General features: G+C 37.5%; 1 protein-coding gene across 22 annotated transcripts in view; it reads right to left on the bottom strand.

The window, feature by feature from the left end:
• Positions 1 to 18,441, bottom strand: part of USP25 (ubiquitin specific peptidase 25) — a 163,351-nt gene that overhangs the window by 3,495 nt on the left and 141,415 nt on the right. For 5 of the 22 annotated variants that reach the window (XM_036349161.1, XM_036349160.1, XM_036349159.1 and 2 more), the window contains 4 exons: positions 10,402 to 10,481; positions 9,157 to 9,280; positions 5,332 to 5,527; positions 4,313 to 5,033 (listed from right to left, as the gene is read on the bottom strand). In XM_036349161.1, the coding sequence (XP_036205054.1) occupies positions 4,861 to 5,033; positions 5,332 to 5,527; positions 9,157 to 9,280; positions 10,402 to 10,481 (573 nt within the window). In that variant the 3' untranslated portion in view covers positions 4,313 to 4,860. Of the gene's footprint in view, positions 1 to 3,152; positions 3,392 to 3,722; positions 3,808 to 4,312; positions 5,034 to 5,331; positions 5,528 to 9,156; positions 9,281 to 10,401; positions 10,482 to 18,441 lie in introns of those variants that run through there. The other 17 variants (XM_036349174.1, XM_036349170.1, XM_036349176.1 and 14 more) reach the window with 12 other exon arrangements.

An 18,441-nucleotide genomic window follows, 5' to 3' on the forward strand; every position in this document is an offset into this window, starting at 1 on the left:
TAATAAGCATAAAACAAATAAAACTATTTTTCTTGTTCTCCAAAGCGAAATATTTCCTGTTGTGCACACCAAACAAGTCAGTCCAAGACTAATGACGTGGCAATTGGCTGCTAAAATATTCGCTGCTAGTATTAGAGAGAAATGGTGCGCATAAGGAGCATAAAGGAAATGAATGCAACACGATTATAGTATTCAGTCATTAGGGAACATTGTAGTTCATTATTAATAATTATGTATAACGATATTGTAGAAATCAAGTTATGAAATTTTTATTAAAACATTTCTTACACATCATTATATTGGCTGGTCTGCAAAAATATGGCCCATGGGCCATGAGTTTGACATGCTTGGACTGGTACAGTGGTCAGCAAACTCATTAGTCAACAGAGCCAAATATCAACAGTATAACGATTGAAATTTCTTTTGAAAGCCAAATTTTTTGAACTTAAATTATATAGGTAGGTACATTGTTACTAACTTAATTAGTGACTAAAAATGATTTTGTTTAGTTTTAGGTTTGAGGCTTAGAAAGAGGCACACTCAAGGGGCCAAAGAGCCGCATGTGGCTCGCGAGCCGCAGTTTGCCGACCACGGGGCTAGTACATGGCAAAAAAAGAGAACTTTTAAAAAAATTAATTTTGTAGAAAAACAATTACGTCCAAAAATAATGGATGTAATTTAAATTTATAAATTCATTTTATACATTTGATTTTATTTATATTTTTCTCATAACACTGGATTTTCAATGTCCATCCCCCATTACATTCTGGTTATCTAATCATTACCTGTAAACTTACAGGTTTAGAGGAGAAATTTGAAGGGGAAGATCCTATCCAATGTCCCCAATTGTCTTATTAAGCAAAGGAAACATTACCCCATTCTTACTGGAACTGACATTGGATAGGAGCTGAGGACAGTAGTGAAAGTTTGAAATAGTCATTGAGAAGAATTGTGTATGGAATGAAAAAGGATTTTTTAAATTCTGGTGTGTGTGTATGTTTGTATTCAATTGGGTAGATAGTCTGTCACTCATGCCTCACTTAACGTTTATTGGTGTATTTATTATTATTGGTGTATTCAGGCCCAGTGCATGAATTTGTGTGGGGGGAGAGGCCGCAGGAGGTTGGCCGGTCACCAGCCAAGGGAGGTTGGCTGTGGGAGCGCACTGACCACCAGGGGGCAGCTCCTGTGTTGAGCATCTGTCCCCTAGTGGTCAGTGTGCGTCATAGTGACCGGTCGTCCCTAACGGTTGCTTGGGCTTTTATATATATAGATTACTGTTAAGTCACCTCTATCAAAGCTAATTAGAAAAAGGTGGACTGGAGGGGGAAGGAGAAAGTAGATGGCATCTCATTTTTGTAAAGGCATTCCATTCCTCTCCCAAAAAAGCCAATACTGCTTATGTGTATACACTGTATAACATTATGCAAACATGGAAAATATGTAGCCACGACGATTATCAGTAGTACCTCCAGGGTGGGGGTGGAATAAAAAAGGGATGGGGAGTAGGTAAGGATAAAAACACTAGCAAAACAGAAACAGAACCATGACACAATGTTAAGTAAACCTGATGAAATAAACACAAGAACAAGGACCAGTCAACATGCACTACTGCATTCATTCAGCAAAGATTAGTTCAATAAAAACACTGACTGATTAGATGAATGCTTTGTGAGCACTTTCTAACATACGTGTTATATCTACTATAGGTTTTGGAGAAGTGTAAGTTAGAAAACAAAAAAGTAGATGTAAGAACAGAACTATAATCTTGAGGCTGAAAATGGTATTTCTGTTTTTGGAAAGGAGCTATGAACTGGGTCATCACATATTGCTATGGACTAAATTGTGTTTCCCCTACCCCCTACCAAATTCATGTGTTGAAGCCCTTACCCACAATGTGACTACCTCTTTAAAGGCTGTATCTCCATATGCAATTAAGATTAAATGAGGGTGGGGCTCTAATCCAATATGACTGGTATCCTTATAAGAAGAGGGACCCCAGAAATATGTGCATGCACAAAGAGAGAAGGCTGTCTACAAGCCATGAAGTGGCCCCAGGAGAAACTAAACCTGTCAACACCTTGATTTTGGACTTCCAGACTCCAGAACTGTGAGAAAATGTGTTTTTTAAGCCACAATTCTATGGTATTTTGTTTTGGCAGGCCTAGCTAACTAATACATATAAGTTGAATAAAATTAAACGGTGTTTGTTTAATGATGTAAATCCTTTTTTTAAAATTAACCTCCCCCAAGCAACGGAGTGACTGTACTTTTGGAAAAGGACAGGGGGATCTAGAGGCAGAGTCAATAATTCTGAATTATAGAGCAAAGACACTGGCCTTGTAGAGAATCAGATAAAGGAGAAAATCCACCTTAGTCTCAAACCTAAAACTAAGCAAAATCATTTTTAGTCATGTCCTTGAAATTAGAAGTGAGGGAAATATGAGAATCTTCCAACACACAGGGGATCCCAAGTAAATGGAAATTAAAAAGCATCGACTTGAGGTGCAGTGGATCTCAGACTTGAGCAGATCAGAATCATCTGAAGGACTTGTTAAAACACAGGTCACTTGAGGATCTTCTGAATCAGGAATCTGGTGTGGGACTCACGAATTTCCAGTTCTAGCATGTTCCCAGACGTTGCTGAAGCTGCTGGTCTGAGATCACGATTTGAGAACTGATTCAGTGTATGGTCATTATAGTATTTTAATGAACCTAGAAAGTATTAGTGGGGCCTCAGAGGTTCGTCATGACTACAGTCTCCCTATGCCCTGTGTTTATAAGAAATTCATACAAGTCTTAAGTTCTATCTGTTTGAATTCTGCGTTGTATTACTGCAAAACATAATTTTTGGGGGATGGGAAGGGAGGACTATAGTAATCAAAATGAGAGTCATTTAAATAAAAATAAAATCTGCCACAGACAACAGTTTTATGAAGTTCCAAATTTTATATTCCTGCCTATAAATTATATTTAACCCAGTAAATAAGGTAAGGAAATTTTGCTGACCTAAATATTAAAGCCGATATAAAAACAAGTAATTTCTCCGGTTCTTGAAAAAGGTCACTTCTGTAAATAAGTACTTTAGGTTCATTACTAGGAATAAATAAACTGGCTTTTCAGTATGAAGTAAATATAATAATAAAACTTACCTTCGGCACAAGAGCCACATACGATTCTCTGGATGTGGCTTATATAAGGAGAAATTTCCACCTGGCGTTTGGGTGTGTTGTGTCTCAGTAGTCAGTTAGACACATTAAACACAGATCACTTTACCGTTATGGTAGAATATCATAAAATACTGCAGATAATTTAGAAAAGCTTAGATAATTCATATAAAGTTTCTGAGGTCTTGACAGAACTTGAAAACCAATGCAGAACACAGATTCTGCTGAAGTGAAGAATATAAAACCTGAATCAAAACACATTTGGATAGCTACGATATGCAAAATCTACACTTATGAAAGAAACAGTACCAGGTCCTTGTCATTAATGTCTTAACAGCATACTGATGCCTTTGTAAGGAGCATCCTAGAACAACTGCATATTCCCCTTTCCTCCTCTGTCCAGGATCTTTTGTGAGAGGCACTTACACAGAGCACTTTTGGCGGCGCCGTAACAAACATACGCACAGTATAATGATATATTTTACTAAGCTAACAAAGTATTGTTCATAAAGAAATTTTATAAATTCAAAAATAGGTTGTTGGTAACATGATTACCTTTAAAGCATTGATTTTGATTCACAATGTTACTTCATTAATCTTAAACAGAAGTTCCATCTATAAAATGTTCCACAGCTTCTTCCTTATTAAAAAGGTGGTAAATAAAAGCAGGTCAGATACTCAAATTCTAGGTCAACAACAGCAACTTCATTTCACAGCACTGATTAGCAGAGAATATTTTCAATTAAAGTAATATACAATTTACAAAAAAATAGAATGATTCTGTAATGCAAAACATTGTCTTCCTCTACAAAGAATATGTGTGTATGTGTGCATGTGTATGTATTATGTATACATATACATATTTCTTATAAGTTTCCCTATTAAATAGCCCTTATTCAAGTACATTTTCTCATATCTTTTGAAATAATCACCTTGCTATATTATTTGTAAATACATAAAAAAATAAAAGGTTAATCTAAGAAAGGTTAAAAGTTTCAGTGTGGTTGACTTAGTCACTCACTTTAGTGAAAACCTGATTTGAATTCAAAATAAGTTTAGGTGCCATATTAAGTTTAATTACTTAGAAAAAAATATATATATGTATGTATTTGTCAAATATTTAGTAAATTTCCAATGTGCTAACATTAGAGCAGAATAAAAAGTCTTTATTACTCATCACCCACTCTTAATCCCCAAAATTCATTTATACAACTAAAATAACACACTAATATACAATATACCTGCTTACAAACACATAGGTAGCCATAAATAAAACTTTATTCTTTAATTCCATTTACAAGCTACCAAATGTTATGTATCGTACACAGTGCTGAACACTTAAATGGCTGTAGCCATGGAAGGATCCAGACTCAATGGAACAATGTAGGTAAAGATAAAAGCAGTAATACTGTAAGAGAAAGGTGGCAAAAACATGGTTTTTCAATGATACGATCAATCAGGTTTGTAATTATACATGAGATCTGGCTAAGACAAAGTCTGAGAGCCATGCGATTCCCAGCTTTATTGTTTGCAGTCCAGCTAAAGTCTGTATAGTCATTTTGTATTTTGAAGTCATTAAAATAAAAAAATGTTAAAAACTATAGCAGCAACAAGCAAACCTTGTGACAAGAAGGCAAGGGTTAAGAACTGAAAAAAAAGTTTACACAGTGTGTTTAGGGAAAGTGTGCGCTGTTTATCTTCCATCAGCAGGAGTTCGACTGAGGGACAACATGATTCGGGCAAATCTCTCGCACAGTTCAAGTGTGGAATATGAAGGTAACTTCGGTGGCTCCTGGAAACCTTTAATCTCCGTAGAACAATCGAGAAGTTTTGGCAGAAAATCTGTCAGCTTCTCTTGGAGGTTTGCTGCAAATAAAAACAATTAGAGGTAACTAAGGATAGAGAGCGAGTGAAATTATCTTTAAGATGATTTATTAACTTGGAGTGGCCAGTTGATGATTCATTTTAAAATATATAAAATAATTATCATCCTGAGGGAAGAGATAAAAGATAATGACAATGAGTTCATAGCTTAGTTTGTAAATAAGAAAAAAGTAATGTGAATATTACAAAATATAAAAAATGATACAAATAAATAACATTAATTCTAACTGCTTTTAATTCCAACCAACTTCAGATGTCCACTAGCATTATTTAAACTTACATTCCATTTCTTGTCCAAGATAAGAGCACCATCGATTTCTCATATCTTCCACAGCAAGTATATCTTTCTCTTCCATTTCATCCACCAATAATAAGGGCAAAAATGGGACAATAAACTCATTCATAATAATCAGACCATTGTTTACTTCTCGATCCTCTCCAGATTCAAACAGTTCTGCAGCTTGCTCATTTAATTTCTTAATGCAATGAGAAAAAGAACAGGTTTGTTTTCTTTTTTAATGTAATAAAATACCCGTAAGTATAAATACTGAAGATGATATAATGAGTATGTTCACAAACGGTATTAGAACAAATGGCAATCAGGAAAAATAATCTCAAGCTATTTTAGCATGAAAAATCTCTTAGAAAAAGCTATGTGTATTAACAACAGAAATAAAAGAAAAAAGAAGTGGGGAAAATATTGTTGTTATGCTTTTAAAATTTGTGTTTAGCTTATATTGATCATCACTACAGGGGCCAATTTTTATTCTCCATGGATGAACTTCCCCCAGTACTAAAATTTAATAAGCACTCAAAATAATTTTGAAAATAAAGAGATTCAAACTCCATATTAATTTTGAAAAACTATCATTTCTCTATAAATGTCAATTGAACAAGAAAAGCTATCTTCTTTCATACAAAAACATGAAAGTAAACAATTAATTCATTTATCCCTTCAAAAAATTCTTACTGAGTTCATGGCATGTGCCAGAAACTGTTCTAGATGCAGGAGTACTTAAGTGATTAATACAGAAAACTCTCATGGAGCTTACGATGTGGTACAGGGACTGGTAAGCTTTTTTGGTGAAGAACAAGACAGGAAATATTTTAGGCCTTGAGGGCCATATTGTTTCTGCTGTAATTACTCAGCCATGCCATTGTCTTACAAAGGCAGCCACATCTTACCTAATAATAGACAAACATGCAAATTGACCATCTTTCCGCTACGCCCACCGGCCAATCGGATAAGTATGCAAATTAACCCAACAAAGATGGTGGTTAATTTGCATATGTAGGCGCCCAGTGGCCTGGGTCCCGGGAACATCATCGACACCCAGGTCACTCCGAGGTAGGCCTCCGTGTGGGCCCTGAGCCTCCTAGGAAGGGCCTGAGCCAGGGGGCTCCTGGGCAGGGCCGAGCCTGCGATGGGAGCTGAGGGGGCCCCTGCCCAGGCCTAAAGCCTCGGCCAGAGGTATTAGGCCTGGGCAAGGGCCGAGCCGGCGATCAGTGTGAACTACAGAGGAAACACCTTTTCTGACCGCTCATTGGGTAAGCTCCCTGTATGCCACTGCTAATATTCTTAGTAACTTGGGTAATAAGAATCCAAAAAGGTGATCTAGGGTTCTTCCACCTCACTCCTGGAGAAAAAAAGGAAGGTCGGCTGCTGGAGGGCTAAGAAATATCATATCCTGCCCTAGCCGGTTTGGCTCAGTGGGTAATGCCTCGGCCTGCTGACCGCAGGGTGTGGGTTCAATTCTGACCGAGGGAAGGTACGTAGGTTACAGGCTCCTCCCTGGCCCGGGCCCAGGTCAGGGCTCATGCAGGAGGCAACCAATCAAAGTGTTCCTCTCACTTTGATGTTTCTGTCTTTACCTTCTCTTCCACATTCTCTAAAAATCAATGGAAGCATATCCTCAGGTGAGGAAAAAAAAAAAAAAGAAAGAAAAAAAGAAAGAAAGAAAGAAAGAAAGAAAGAAAAAAAGAAAGAAAGAAATGCCATATCCTATGAAAGATGCATCTTGAAAATGCCTAAAGTAAGTTGTCATTTTTTCATGGTGAAGGGACTGGAGTCCGTGTTGATGAAAACACCTTGGTGGCTGCGGTGACTGGCAGTGGCTGCAGCAGTGGGGTGATGGGGCTGGTGCCTTCCCCTGATCAGCCTGGTCGCCTCCCACAAAGGGAGGCCAGACTGTGGTTTAGGCCCGCTCCCCAAGGGGAGCTGGGAGTGGGCCTAAGCCGTCAGTAGGACATCCCCTGAGGGCTCCCAGTATGTGAGAGGGGGCAGGCTGGGCTGATGGACAGTCCCCCCCCCCCCCCATGCCAGTGCATGAATTTCATGCACCGGGCCCCTAGTATGAATTATAAATGAGTATGGTTATGTTTCAAATGAAACTTGAGAAAAACAAGTGACAGGCTGGAGTACAGGCCAAGTACGCTGATCCCTAATCTAGTAGAACTGAGAAATCCTTAAGGATAAGAAATATAGACATAAGAGATAGATAAGAAATCCAGGCAAAATAAGAGCTATAATATTTAAGGGCTTATGTTTGAAATCTTATGTTTATAGCATGATAAATATGATTTCAAATAACCATAGTGTTAAGCTGAATTTCAAATATAAAGATTATATTATTTGTTTTTTTTACATTCTGGAATAGTTTATTTCCTAGTCACTGTTGAAGTTTTATTGTTACACATCCATATACAATAAAACAAACTTCTAATTACTACAGAGAACCCAGATTGTCTTGTGGGCAGAGAACATATCAAGAGTTTGTAGACTGGTTGCAAATGCAAGGAGCAGATGCAAATACTATTGAAAAGGTAAATTTATACCCCCCAAAAATAATCCTTTGCTATTATTACAAAGATGCTTACCTCCTATGCATTTGATCTTTATTTCAGATTGTTAAAGAAGGTTATACACTTTCTGATATTCTTAATGATACCACTAAGGAAGACCTCAGATACCTTGGTCTATGGTAAGAACAGCCTCAGAACATTTTGCACAATAGAAAATGACTTTTTTCATGTGATTATGCTTTGAAATAAATCGTAGAAAACAAAGTGCAGCTGCCTTTCCCCCTTCATTGAATCTAACTCCTTTTTCTATGGCTTAGAAAACTCCAAACTCTGCAGTTTTCCCAGGTTCAAGTTGGGACCTAAAGCCAAGGGATGACAGAAGCGGAAGCCTCTGCAGGAAAAGCAGGAAGGCAAGGTAAGTGCTCTCCCCATTCTGTGCTTCACCAAAACCCTTCTTTAAATTGCAGCCTGCATTCTGGTTCCCATATCATCTTAAATGGGCTGTTCTGCATAGATCAGCACACTTGCACATACCTCAGAGGGCATGCCCCACTCCTGCTGGGGCACAAGTGTAACCTTCATGTGTGAAAATAACATATTTATATTTTAGCTAAGTTTTTAAGACGAGATAGAAAATCTAGAGTTATGTACTATAGTTTTTGCCATAGGGCTCCTAAACAAGTATTCCGTGGTGTTGCTTTGAAGTTATCTTTTGACTCTAAAGAAGGCTCTTGTTTTTGTTTCATAGTGGTGGGCTCCTCTGCAGGCTCTGGAGCGCAGTCTCCCAGTACAGAAGACAGACTCGGGGGCCCCCTGGCAACCCAAAACACTGAACCAGTCGGCAAAGCCACGGGACAGAGGGAGATAGGAGTCCACATCTTTGTTGTTAAATTTCTCAGAGACACACATAAAACTTGTATCATTCTTGTGCAATTTACTTTTAGCTTGGAGAGAGGCTTAAGTATTAATTACTCACATTCTATGCAGCCTCTCCTTTCCCACCAAGAAGGGAATGGCAGAGTGATGAAGAAATCTAAATATAAAAATGTAATCATTCTGATCCCATTTCAAGAACATTTATGGTTTATCACATGCAATACTTAGGATCCATAGAAAAGAAGGGATAAAGAATTGAGTCTATTCTCCCATTCTTACGGGTTAGAGTAACCCCAGATTACAGACATCATCAAATTCTTACCCCATCAGAGTTTATAAAGTCAATCAGTTATATATGAGTCTGGAAAATTTGCTCAATGTAAGACAAAAAGATAAAGTAAACAAATATTATGTACATTTAACTTACAAGTAAACATTCTCTTCTATAATGTGATATCAACTCTTCATCATGTCCTCTGTAAGGGCCTTTGGACAAGAGTTCTTTGTTATTCTGATAGGCACAGATAAGGAACAGCAAGGAATCTATATAACTTAAAAATTGTAAGAAACAGATAGCATTAGTATTTCACATAAAATCCAATTATAATTATAAAAAAATTTAAATAAACACATTTTGATTATCCAGAACATTATAATAAAAACTATCATCTGATGTATTGGAAGACTGAGAGCCTTGCTTTAAAAAAAAGGCATATAAAATAAAATAAAAATAACAAAAAATAAAAACAGGCACATATGAAACCATGAGACAGTTATGTCTTAAAAGTGAAATACAAAAAAAATCAAATAAATGAAACAAAACAAACAAAAACTGGGAGAAAAGGCCATAATTGATGAATTCAGGTAGTTGCTTTTGTCTGCTTTGAGATTTATTTTCCTGATGTCTTTCATTTAGATTCAAAACCAAGACATGTGAAAGTCAATAAACTACTTGTTTAATGTAATGTCATTTTTGTTTGAAGAAAGAATGTTACTTTGTTTTTTAACCATATCATTGGTTCATTCAGTGACTATTTGGTCAGGTTTTTTTTATGCCACAGGAACAGTTCTAGTCACTGAGAAAAACTTCATGTTGTGGGGAGAATACCCAAGGGAGATGAGAAAAACATGGGAACTCTAGCAAGATGCAAAGAAACAAAAGAAAACACTAACATAAAAGGCTGGAAGTGTAGCCTTGTATTATATTTAATACAAGTAATATTACTTTGTTAATTAAATCTAGAAATTATGGAGTTCAAACTAGTTAATAAAAGGAGGAGAGGAAACTGAGTGTTATATCTGCCTATGAAACAATTACCTTCTAACATGCTACAGGGAAAAAATACATAGATATATGTTTGTAAAACTGAAATATTAAAGATATTTGAAGATATTTCCATTGTGTTAGTTTGTCCAATCAGAACATATCTTTCTATAGATTAATTCATAAAAATGGAACATCCTAAAAAGTAAAATATTATAAAGAAAACTCTAGAGGATACACTGCCAATCAGTGTTAATGCTTATTATATAATTTCATGTGTTCAGATATAAATGATCAATTCTATATTCTAATGTTCAAGCACAGAATTATTGGGAAATTAATGCATTTGTGACAAATCAAATTACAAAAATTAAGCTCTTTTTTTCAGCTGTGTCCACTTTTCCTTACCTTTCTCTTTGAAAATTTTCTAGTCCAATTATGAGATACATGGTTGTTTCCCTGAATTTTCTATAATCCTGATGCCATTCCTGTAAGTGAAAGAAAATATAAAAGTATATACAAGAAGAAAACTACAATAAAAACTCTTCATAAAGTAATATACAATTCTAATAACTACTTGGGTTTTTTAAAAATTTGATTTTAGAGAGATAGAGAAATATCGGTATGTGCCCTAGTCAGGATCAAACTGGTTACCTTTCCATTCACAGGATGATGCTCAACCAACTGAGCCATGTCGGCCTGGGCTGATAACTATTTGAATTAATAGAAGCAAAGGGTTCAAAATTTAGATGAACGAGAGCTAATTCAAGACTTTAGTTTCTGACAAAGACTATTTCTTAGTAAAATAATAAACATAAAAATGATTAGACATTGATGAAAAATTAAATGACAAAGATCTCATCAGAAATGTAAGAAATATAAGATAGGATAATCAATCTGGTTATCTCTAAAAAATTCCTCAGTACAAAAACATGAAAATATAGAGTGGGGCAAAAGTAGGTTTACAGTTCTGAGTATGTGAAACTGAGTCTATTCTTTTATTATTATTTATTATTGTGTGATTTTCCATAAACAACTGCAAACCTACTTTTGTCCCACCCTGCGTCTACATCACACTGAATGTAGGAGGTAAATGAATTTCCTACTCTAATGTGAAACAAAGCCTGAAGTCTATTATTTGATGCAGAATTTAAAGGAACTAAAAGAAAAAAATGTTTTAGCATAGTAAGTTTATTTGATCATTTACTTTTTGCAAATTTGTGTGGAATTTGACTTTAAATGTGGCATGTGAATGGTCTATTCATCTGAGACACAGTGAAAAGGATAGATGCATTTCCCATTTCACTGCCCTCCATCCTAAAAGCCGATTGTAGGGCAAGTAGCAGGACTAACACACTCAAAACTGACATCCTATATAAATCATGATTTTTTTTCTTATTTAATAAAAATTGACTAAGGAAAACCATAACTAAAATACAATATAGGAGTATGCTAAAAAAGACACTGATAATAAAAGTGTTAAAGCTCTTATATAGACACTAGAGGCCCGATGCACGATGATTTGTGCAAGAATGGGCCACCCTTCCCCTGGCCGCTGGCACCGCCTTTGTTCAGGCCGGAGCCGCTTTTCCTCCTTCACTCCAGCCTGGAGCTGCCTTTCTGCCTTCCCATGCTGCCCAGAGGCCCGGAGCGGCTGGGGCAGTGCAGAACGCCTGTGTTGTCACCATGGCGATGATGCAAGTGTCACCAGCCCTGCCTCCAGCCACTCGGCACCTGTGTATGCAAATTAATCCACCATCTTTGTTGGGTTAATTTGCATACACACTCCTGATTGGCTGGTGGGCGTCGTGAAGGTATGGTCAATTTGCATCTTTCTCTTTTATTAGTGTAGATTATTATAAGAAAATGAAAGTAAGAAACATATAGACCTGTTATTGAACTACTATATTCTCCCTGAATATAAATCATTTTAATTTTTAATTTTAAGGTTTTGAGGTATATTTTTTATATTACTAGTAAATCTTAATAACAAATTAAGGCAAAATTTGTTTGCAAGTATAAAGTTAGCTTCTTGGGAAAGTATTCAAATTGCTACTCTACTGTCATTCAAGAACTGCCTTAGAAGTTGGTAAACTCTTTCCCTAAAAAAGGCTAGAAAGTAAGTGTTTTAGGATTTGCAGTCAACTATGTGGCTACAGTGTGGAAACATACACAAACAAATGGCTGTGTTTCAATTAAACATATTTATAAAAATAGGTGGTGAACTGCATTTGGTTTGCAGGCCAATGTTTGCTGATCCCTGACTTAGAGCAAGACAAAGATATATGAAATGTTAAGAAATCCAAAAACATGTTATGTGAATGCCTGTAAGATGTAATGACTCTGAAATTAGAAAGAATACAAGATATTTTCAGAATAAAAATATGCTGAATCCAATCTGATAAAGCAACCTTGGGGAGGGACTACAGAATCAAATCACAACTTAAAATTAAGTTGTAACCTGAATTTTGGGGACAGATGTAGACTTCACAACCAATTTGCTTGCCATCTTTAGCATATATCCTGTGTCCACTGATTTGTGAGTATGTCCCTAGATTCCCTATTATGCTTTATTATTCTAATATACCCATTCTTACGCTAATTTATATAATAAAGAGGTAATATGCAAATTGTCCATTACCGCATCATAGTAATGACTGTTCAACAGGCTGCGCATGCAGCAGGGGAAGTTGCGTGAGGCTCGTTTCCCTTCCCCTGGCACCACGCCCTGTCCAAATGCACTCTGCTTGAGGACGCCACCAAACCCCCGAGGTGGGGAAGACCGAGTGGCAACACCCACCGGCAGAAGGCATGGTTGGCAGACACCAACCAGGGGGTGTGAGCATTGGTGGTGATCCTGGGAGGGGTCGCGCATGCAAATCGAGAGGGTGTGGACCCAACACAAAGGAAGAGCCTGGGAGCGACAAGAGAGAGTGGACATCGAGGTAAGGCACCAGACCTGGACGGGCCACTGGGTAAACAATGTGAGAATCCCACCACCACAGACACACAGGGTGGCCCCGCAATGCCCGGCACATCAATTGATCCTCCCAAGCACACAATCTTGAAGCCTTCTCCCGCCACGCGGACCTGGCCCCGCCACCATGGAGACCACAGGCAACCCTCACACCACAGGGAAGCTGCCGCGGCTTTCTCCAGCCGTCCATCTATTCATCTGCCCAGTCCGACCCAGACAGGGGCTCACATCCTGGGAGGAATGCCCCCCCAGGGCAAGCTGAGCCCCAGCCATGCCTGTGAAAGCATACCCATTGCCTGCGAATTTGGGACGGGAGTGGATGGAGAGCTGCTCGAGGCATGGGAGCGGGCATGCCAGGGGATGGGAAAGGCCTCCGCGTCCCCGCCTTCAGCACGCATCGGGAGAAAAGCCACGCGCGTGCACGTAATACAGTGGTCCCTGCAATGGACACCAGCCCAGGCCTGGTGGACCCTCCCCTGACTCGGAGGGGGGAGGCACGGAGGATGGGGAAGAAGAGAAGGAGGGAGGGGAGAACTTTATAAAGGAGTCAGTAGACAGCAGAATTAAAGAAGGAAAGAGAATGTATGAGAGAACTGTAGGAGCTATAATGAAAATCAAGTATAGTTGTCTACTGGGGACAGATTTTAAAAGTAGGAGTCAGGCCCTAACCGATTTGGCTCAGCAGATAGAGCGTCGGCCTGCGGAATCAAGAGTCCCAGGTTTGATTCCGGTGAGGGGCATGTACCTTGGTTGCGGGCACATTCCCAGGGGGGAGTGTGCACGAGGCAGCTGATTGATGTTTCTCTCTCATTGATGTTTCTGACTCTCTGTCCCTCTCCCTTCCACTCAGTAAAATATATTTCAAAAAAATAAAAAAATAAAATAAAAGTAGGAGTCAGAAAAGAAAAAAGATAAATGACAGTGAATAATTAGGCAGGTAGATAGATATTAAAACAGTGGAAGTAAGTACAGAAGAATGTATGGGAAAGGTGGGATGAGAAAGAAAGAGAGAAAGAGAGAGGGAAGAAAAGTTTTAAAGGGGAGCCAGTAGAGCTTAAAAGGAGAATGGGAAGAAGGAAGAAATGGGGGAGAGAGCAAAGCAGGTCCGAGGGAGGAAGTGAAGAAAAAATTGAAGGTGGGAAGAAGGAAAAGGGGAGGGAGAGTAGGGGTAAAGATTAAGGAAAAAGGAATGTGGGGAGGGAGGGAGGGTAGGAGAAAGATGGGAAGAAGGATGATGGAACAGAAGTAGGAAATAAAGAGAAAGGAAAAGCTTATAAATGATGAGTCAGTAGGAAAAGTGTTACATAAAGGAGAGAGAAAAATTGTGTGAGAGGGAGAAGCCAATAAGGAAGTCAAATACAATTGTGTGCGAAGGGGATAAGATTAAAAAAAAGTTAATAGGGGTGACAAGGTGGGCAGGGGAGGGCAGTTAGGGGAATCAGGCCGGCAGGAGAGAGCAGTTAGGGGGATCAGGCCTGCAGGGGAGGGCAGTCAGAAAGATGAGGCCAGCAGGGGAGGGCAGTTAAGGGGACCAGGCTGGCAGGGGAGGGCAGTTATGGGGATCAGGCCGGCATGGGAGAGCAGTTAGGGGGATCAGGCAGGTGAGCGGTTAGGAGCCAGAGATCCCGGATTGCGAGTTGGACATCCCCCGAGGGCTACAGGATTGGAGAGGGTGCAAGAAGGGCTGAAGGGCCCCCCTGCCCCGTGCACAAATTTTATGCACTAGGTCTCTAGTATTATTATAAACATAATAGTTAAGATAGCATGTCTTGATTACTAGTAGAATAAGCCTTCTTAGTTGTTCTTCAAGAATGTTCATCAGGAAACTACTAGATTTAATAAATGAATGCAGCAAGATAGCAGGATAAAAAATAAATATCCACAAATCGATGTCATTTTTATACACCAATAATGAACTATGAGAAAGAGAAACTAAAAAAGAAATTCCATTTACCATTGCAACAATAACAAAAAAGTAAGATTACCTAGGAATAAACTTAACCAAAAGATCTGTGATTGGAAAACTATAGGACATTGAAAAAAGAAATAAAGGAAGATATAAACAAATGGAAGATATACCATATTCATGAATGGGAAGAATTAACATAATTAAAATGTCTATACTATCCAAAGAAGTCTACAGGATTCAACACAATCTTTATTAAAATACCAACAGCATACTTCACAGAGCTAGAACAAATACTCCAAAAGTTTATACGGAACCATAAAAGACCCCAAATAGCTGCAGCAATCTGGAGAAAGAAGAACAAAGTAGGAGGGATCACAATACCGAATATCAAACTATACTACAAAGCCATTATAACCAAAACAGCCTGGTATTGGCACAAGAACAGGCATATAGACCAACAGATCAGAACAGACCCCAGAAATTGATCCACACCATTACGGTCAATTAATATTTGACAAAGGAGGCAAGAGCATACAATGGAGTCAAGACAGTCTCTTCAAAAAAATTGTGTTGGGAAAACTGGACAGACACATGCAAAAAGATAAAAACTGGACCACTAACTTACACCATACACAAGAATAAACTCAAGGTGGATAAAAGACTTAAATGTAAGGCATGAAACCATAAAAATCTTAGAGAACACAGGCAGTAAAACCTCAGACATCTAACATAGCAATATGTTTACGGATACATTTCCTAAGGCAAAGGAACCTAAGGAGAAAATAAACAAATGGGACTTCATCAAAATAAAAAGCTTCTATACATGTATATAAGCCAAACCAATGGACATGGACAACAGGGGGATGGGAGCATGAGTTTGTGTGTGGGGGGGAGGTTGGGGGTTAATGGGGGGGATGAGGACACATTTGTAATACCTTAACTAATAATAAAAAATTAAATAAATAAATAAATAAAAAGCTTCTTCACAGCAAAAGAAACCACCATCAAAATGAAAAGGAAACCCACTGAATGGGAGAACATATTTGCCAATGATACATCTGATAAGGGGTTAATATCCAAAATATATAAAGTACTCATACAACTCAACAAAACACAAACAATCCAATTAAAAAATGGGCAGACAACTTGAACATTTCTCCAAAGAGGACATACAAATGACGAAGAGACATATGAAAAAATGCTCAAAGTCACTAATCGTCAGAGAAATGCAAATTAAAACTACAATGAAATATCACCTCACACCTGTCAGAATGACTATCATCAGCAAATCAAACAACAAGGGCTGGTGAGGATGGAGAAAAGGCAACACTCATTTACTGCTGGTGGGAATGCAGATTGGTCCAGTTATTATGGAAAACTGTATGGAGTTTCCTCAAAAAATTAAAAATGGAACTTCCGTTTGGCCCAGCTATCTCACTTCTGAGAATATAACCTAAAAATCCCAAAACACCAATCAGAAAGAATATATGCACCCCTATGTTCATAGCAGTGTTATTTACAATAGCTAAGATTTGGAAACAGCCCAAGTGCCCATCAGAAGGTGAATGGATAAAAATATGTGGGACATTGACACTGTGGAATACTATGCAGCTGTAAAAAAGAGGGATCTCTTACCCTTTGGGACAGCATGGATGGACCTGGAAAATATGCTAAGTGAAATAAGCCAAATTGAGAAAGAATATATATATCATATGATCTCATTTGTGGACTCTAACGAACAAAATGAATTGACCAACAAAATAAGATCCGAAGCATACCTCAAGGTTGGGGGGATGAGAAGAGATAAACCAAAGAACTAATATACTTACATGCATAGCCCATGGACATGGGCGATAGGGTAGTGAAGATCTGGAGGGATGGGTAGGGGCTGGGAGGAGGGTAGAGAAGGGGGCAGGGAATGGGAGCTATCTGTAATACTATCAACAATAAAAATATATTAGAAAAAAAAAAAAGAATGTCAGGACTAGGCTGAAATCTTTGCATTTCCATAAAATTCTTGAATTGGTATAGCAAACTCCCTAAAACGACTTTCTAAAAGTTTGATAGAAACTGCAATGAATCCATAAACAATTTAGGACAATGGTTCTCAACCTGTGGGTCGCAACCCTTTGGGGGTTGAACGACCCTTTCACAGGGGTCGCCTAAGACCATCGGAAAACACGTATATAATTACATATTGTTTTTGTGATTAATCACTATGCTTTAATTATGTTCAATTTGTAACAATGAAAATACATCCTGCATAAAAGATAATTATGATTCACAACAGTAGCAAAATTACAGTTATGAAGTAGCAACGAAAATAATTTTATGGTTGGGGGTCACCACAACATGAGGAACTGTATTAAAGGGTCACGGCATTAGGAAGGTTGAGAACCACTGATTTAGGAGAATACTGTCATCTTTATAATACCAAGTTTTCCTAAGATGATACATATTATTCATTGATTTAGGTCTTCTTTAATGACTCCTAAAGTCATGCATATCTTTTGTTAAACTTATTTCTAGGTATCCCATAATTTTGGATGATATTTTATGTAAATAGTGCCATTTTTAAAAATTTCAATTTCTGATTATTTGTTATTGGTATAAACGAATTGATATTTGACATAGGTTTGCATGTTGCAAAGCTCTTACTAGTTCCACTGAATTTATCTGTAGATTTTGTTTGTATTATCTAGGTCTAAAGTTGAAAACAATGATAAATTCATTGCTTCTTTTCATATCTTTTACTTTTTGCTTATATTTGTTGCCTTATTGCCCAGCTTGAACTTTCAGTACCATTCTGAGTAGAAGTGGTGACAGCAGATATCCCTTTTTCCTAATCTCAAATAGCAAGCTTTCCACGTCTATAATTCTATATATTTGTTGTAATTGTTTTGTTTTTCAAAGCACTCTTTAGCAGATTAAAGTACTTATCTCTTATTCCAGGTTAACTAAGGGTTTTCATCAAAAATGAGTGTTTCAGTAGCTTTCCTTTTATCTGTTATAATATGGTGAATTACAATAATTGTTTAAGGGAATGTAAAATAATTAAGTTTGTAAATAGGACCAAACATTCATCAAAGGCACTCATGAAAGCAACTAAAAATTAACTGGATTTGTAAATTTTAAAAGACACTACTGAATAATGTATCATAAATATTACATTTAATGATGTACATATTAAAATATATAACATATATAGTATAAATTTAAAGTCTGAATAAATACTAGAAATTTAAATTGGTGAATAAAAAAAAGGTATTAATTTTAAAGCCAAAAGTTAAGACAGAGAACTTTGTGCATAAAATTACTGCAAGCCCAATCACAGTACTGTGTGTGCTCTCTCACATGCACAACATCCAATAATGACAAATAAATGTGGGATTCAATGATTAAAATGAATTTCTAACATCACCAAAACATGTGGTGAAACAAAGGAAAAAATGCAGCATGGTTTCAGTAAAGCATAGCATTTAAGAATGGAGGTTCTGTTAACCAAGTTGTAACCTGCTAGCTGTAAAAAACTTTGGTGGGTATGACTTCACTCCATATGCCT

The sequence above is a fragment of the Myotis myotis genome, unplaced genomic scaffold, assembly GCF_014108235.1.
Source record: "Myotis myotis isolate mMyoMyo1 unplaced genomic scaffold, mMyoMyo1.p scaffold_m19_p_2, whole genome shotgun sequence".
Classification (NCBI taxonomy): domain Eukaryota; kingdom Metazoa; phylum Chordata; class Mammalia; order Chiroptera; family Vespertilionidae; genus Myotis; species Myotis myotis.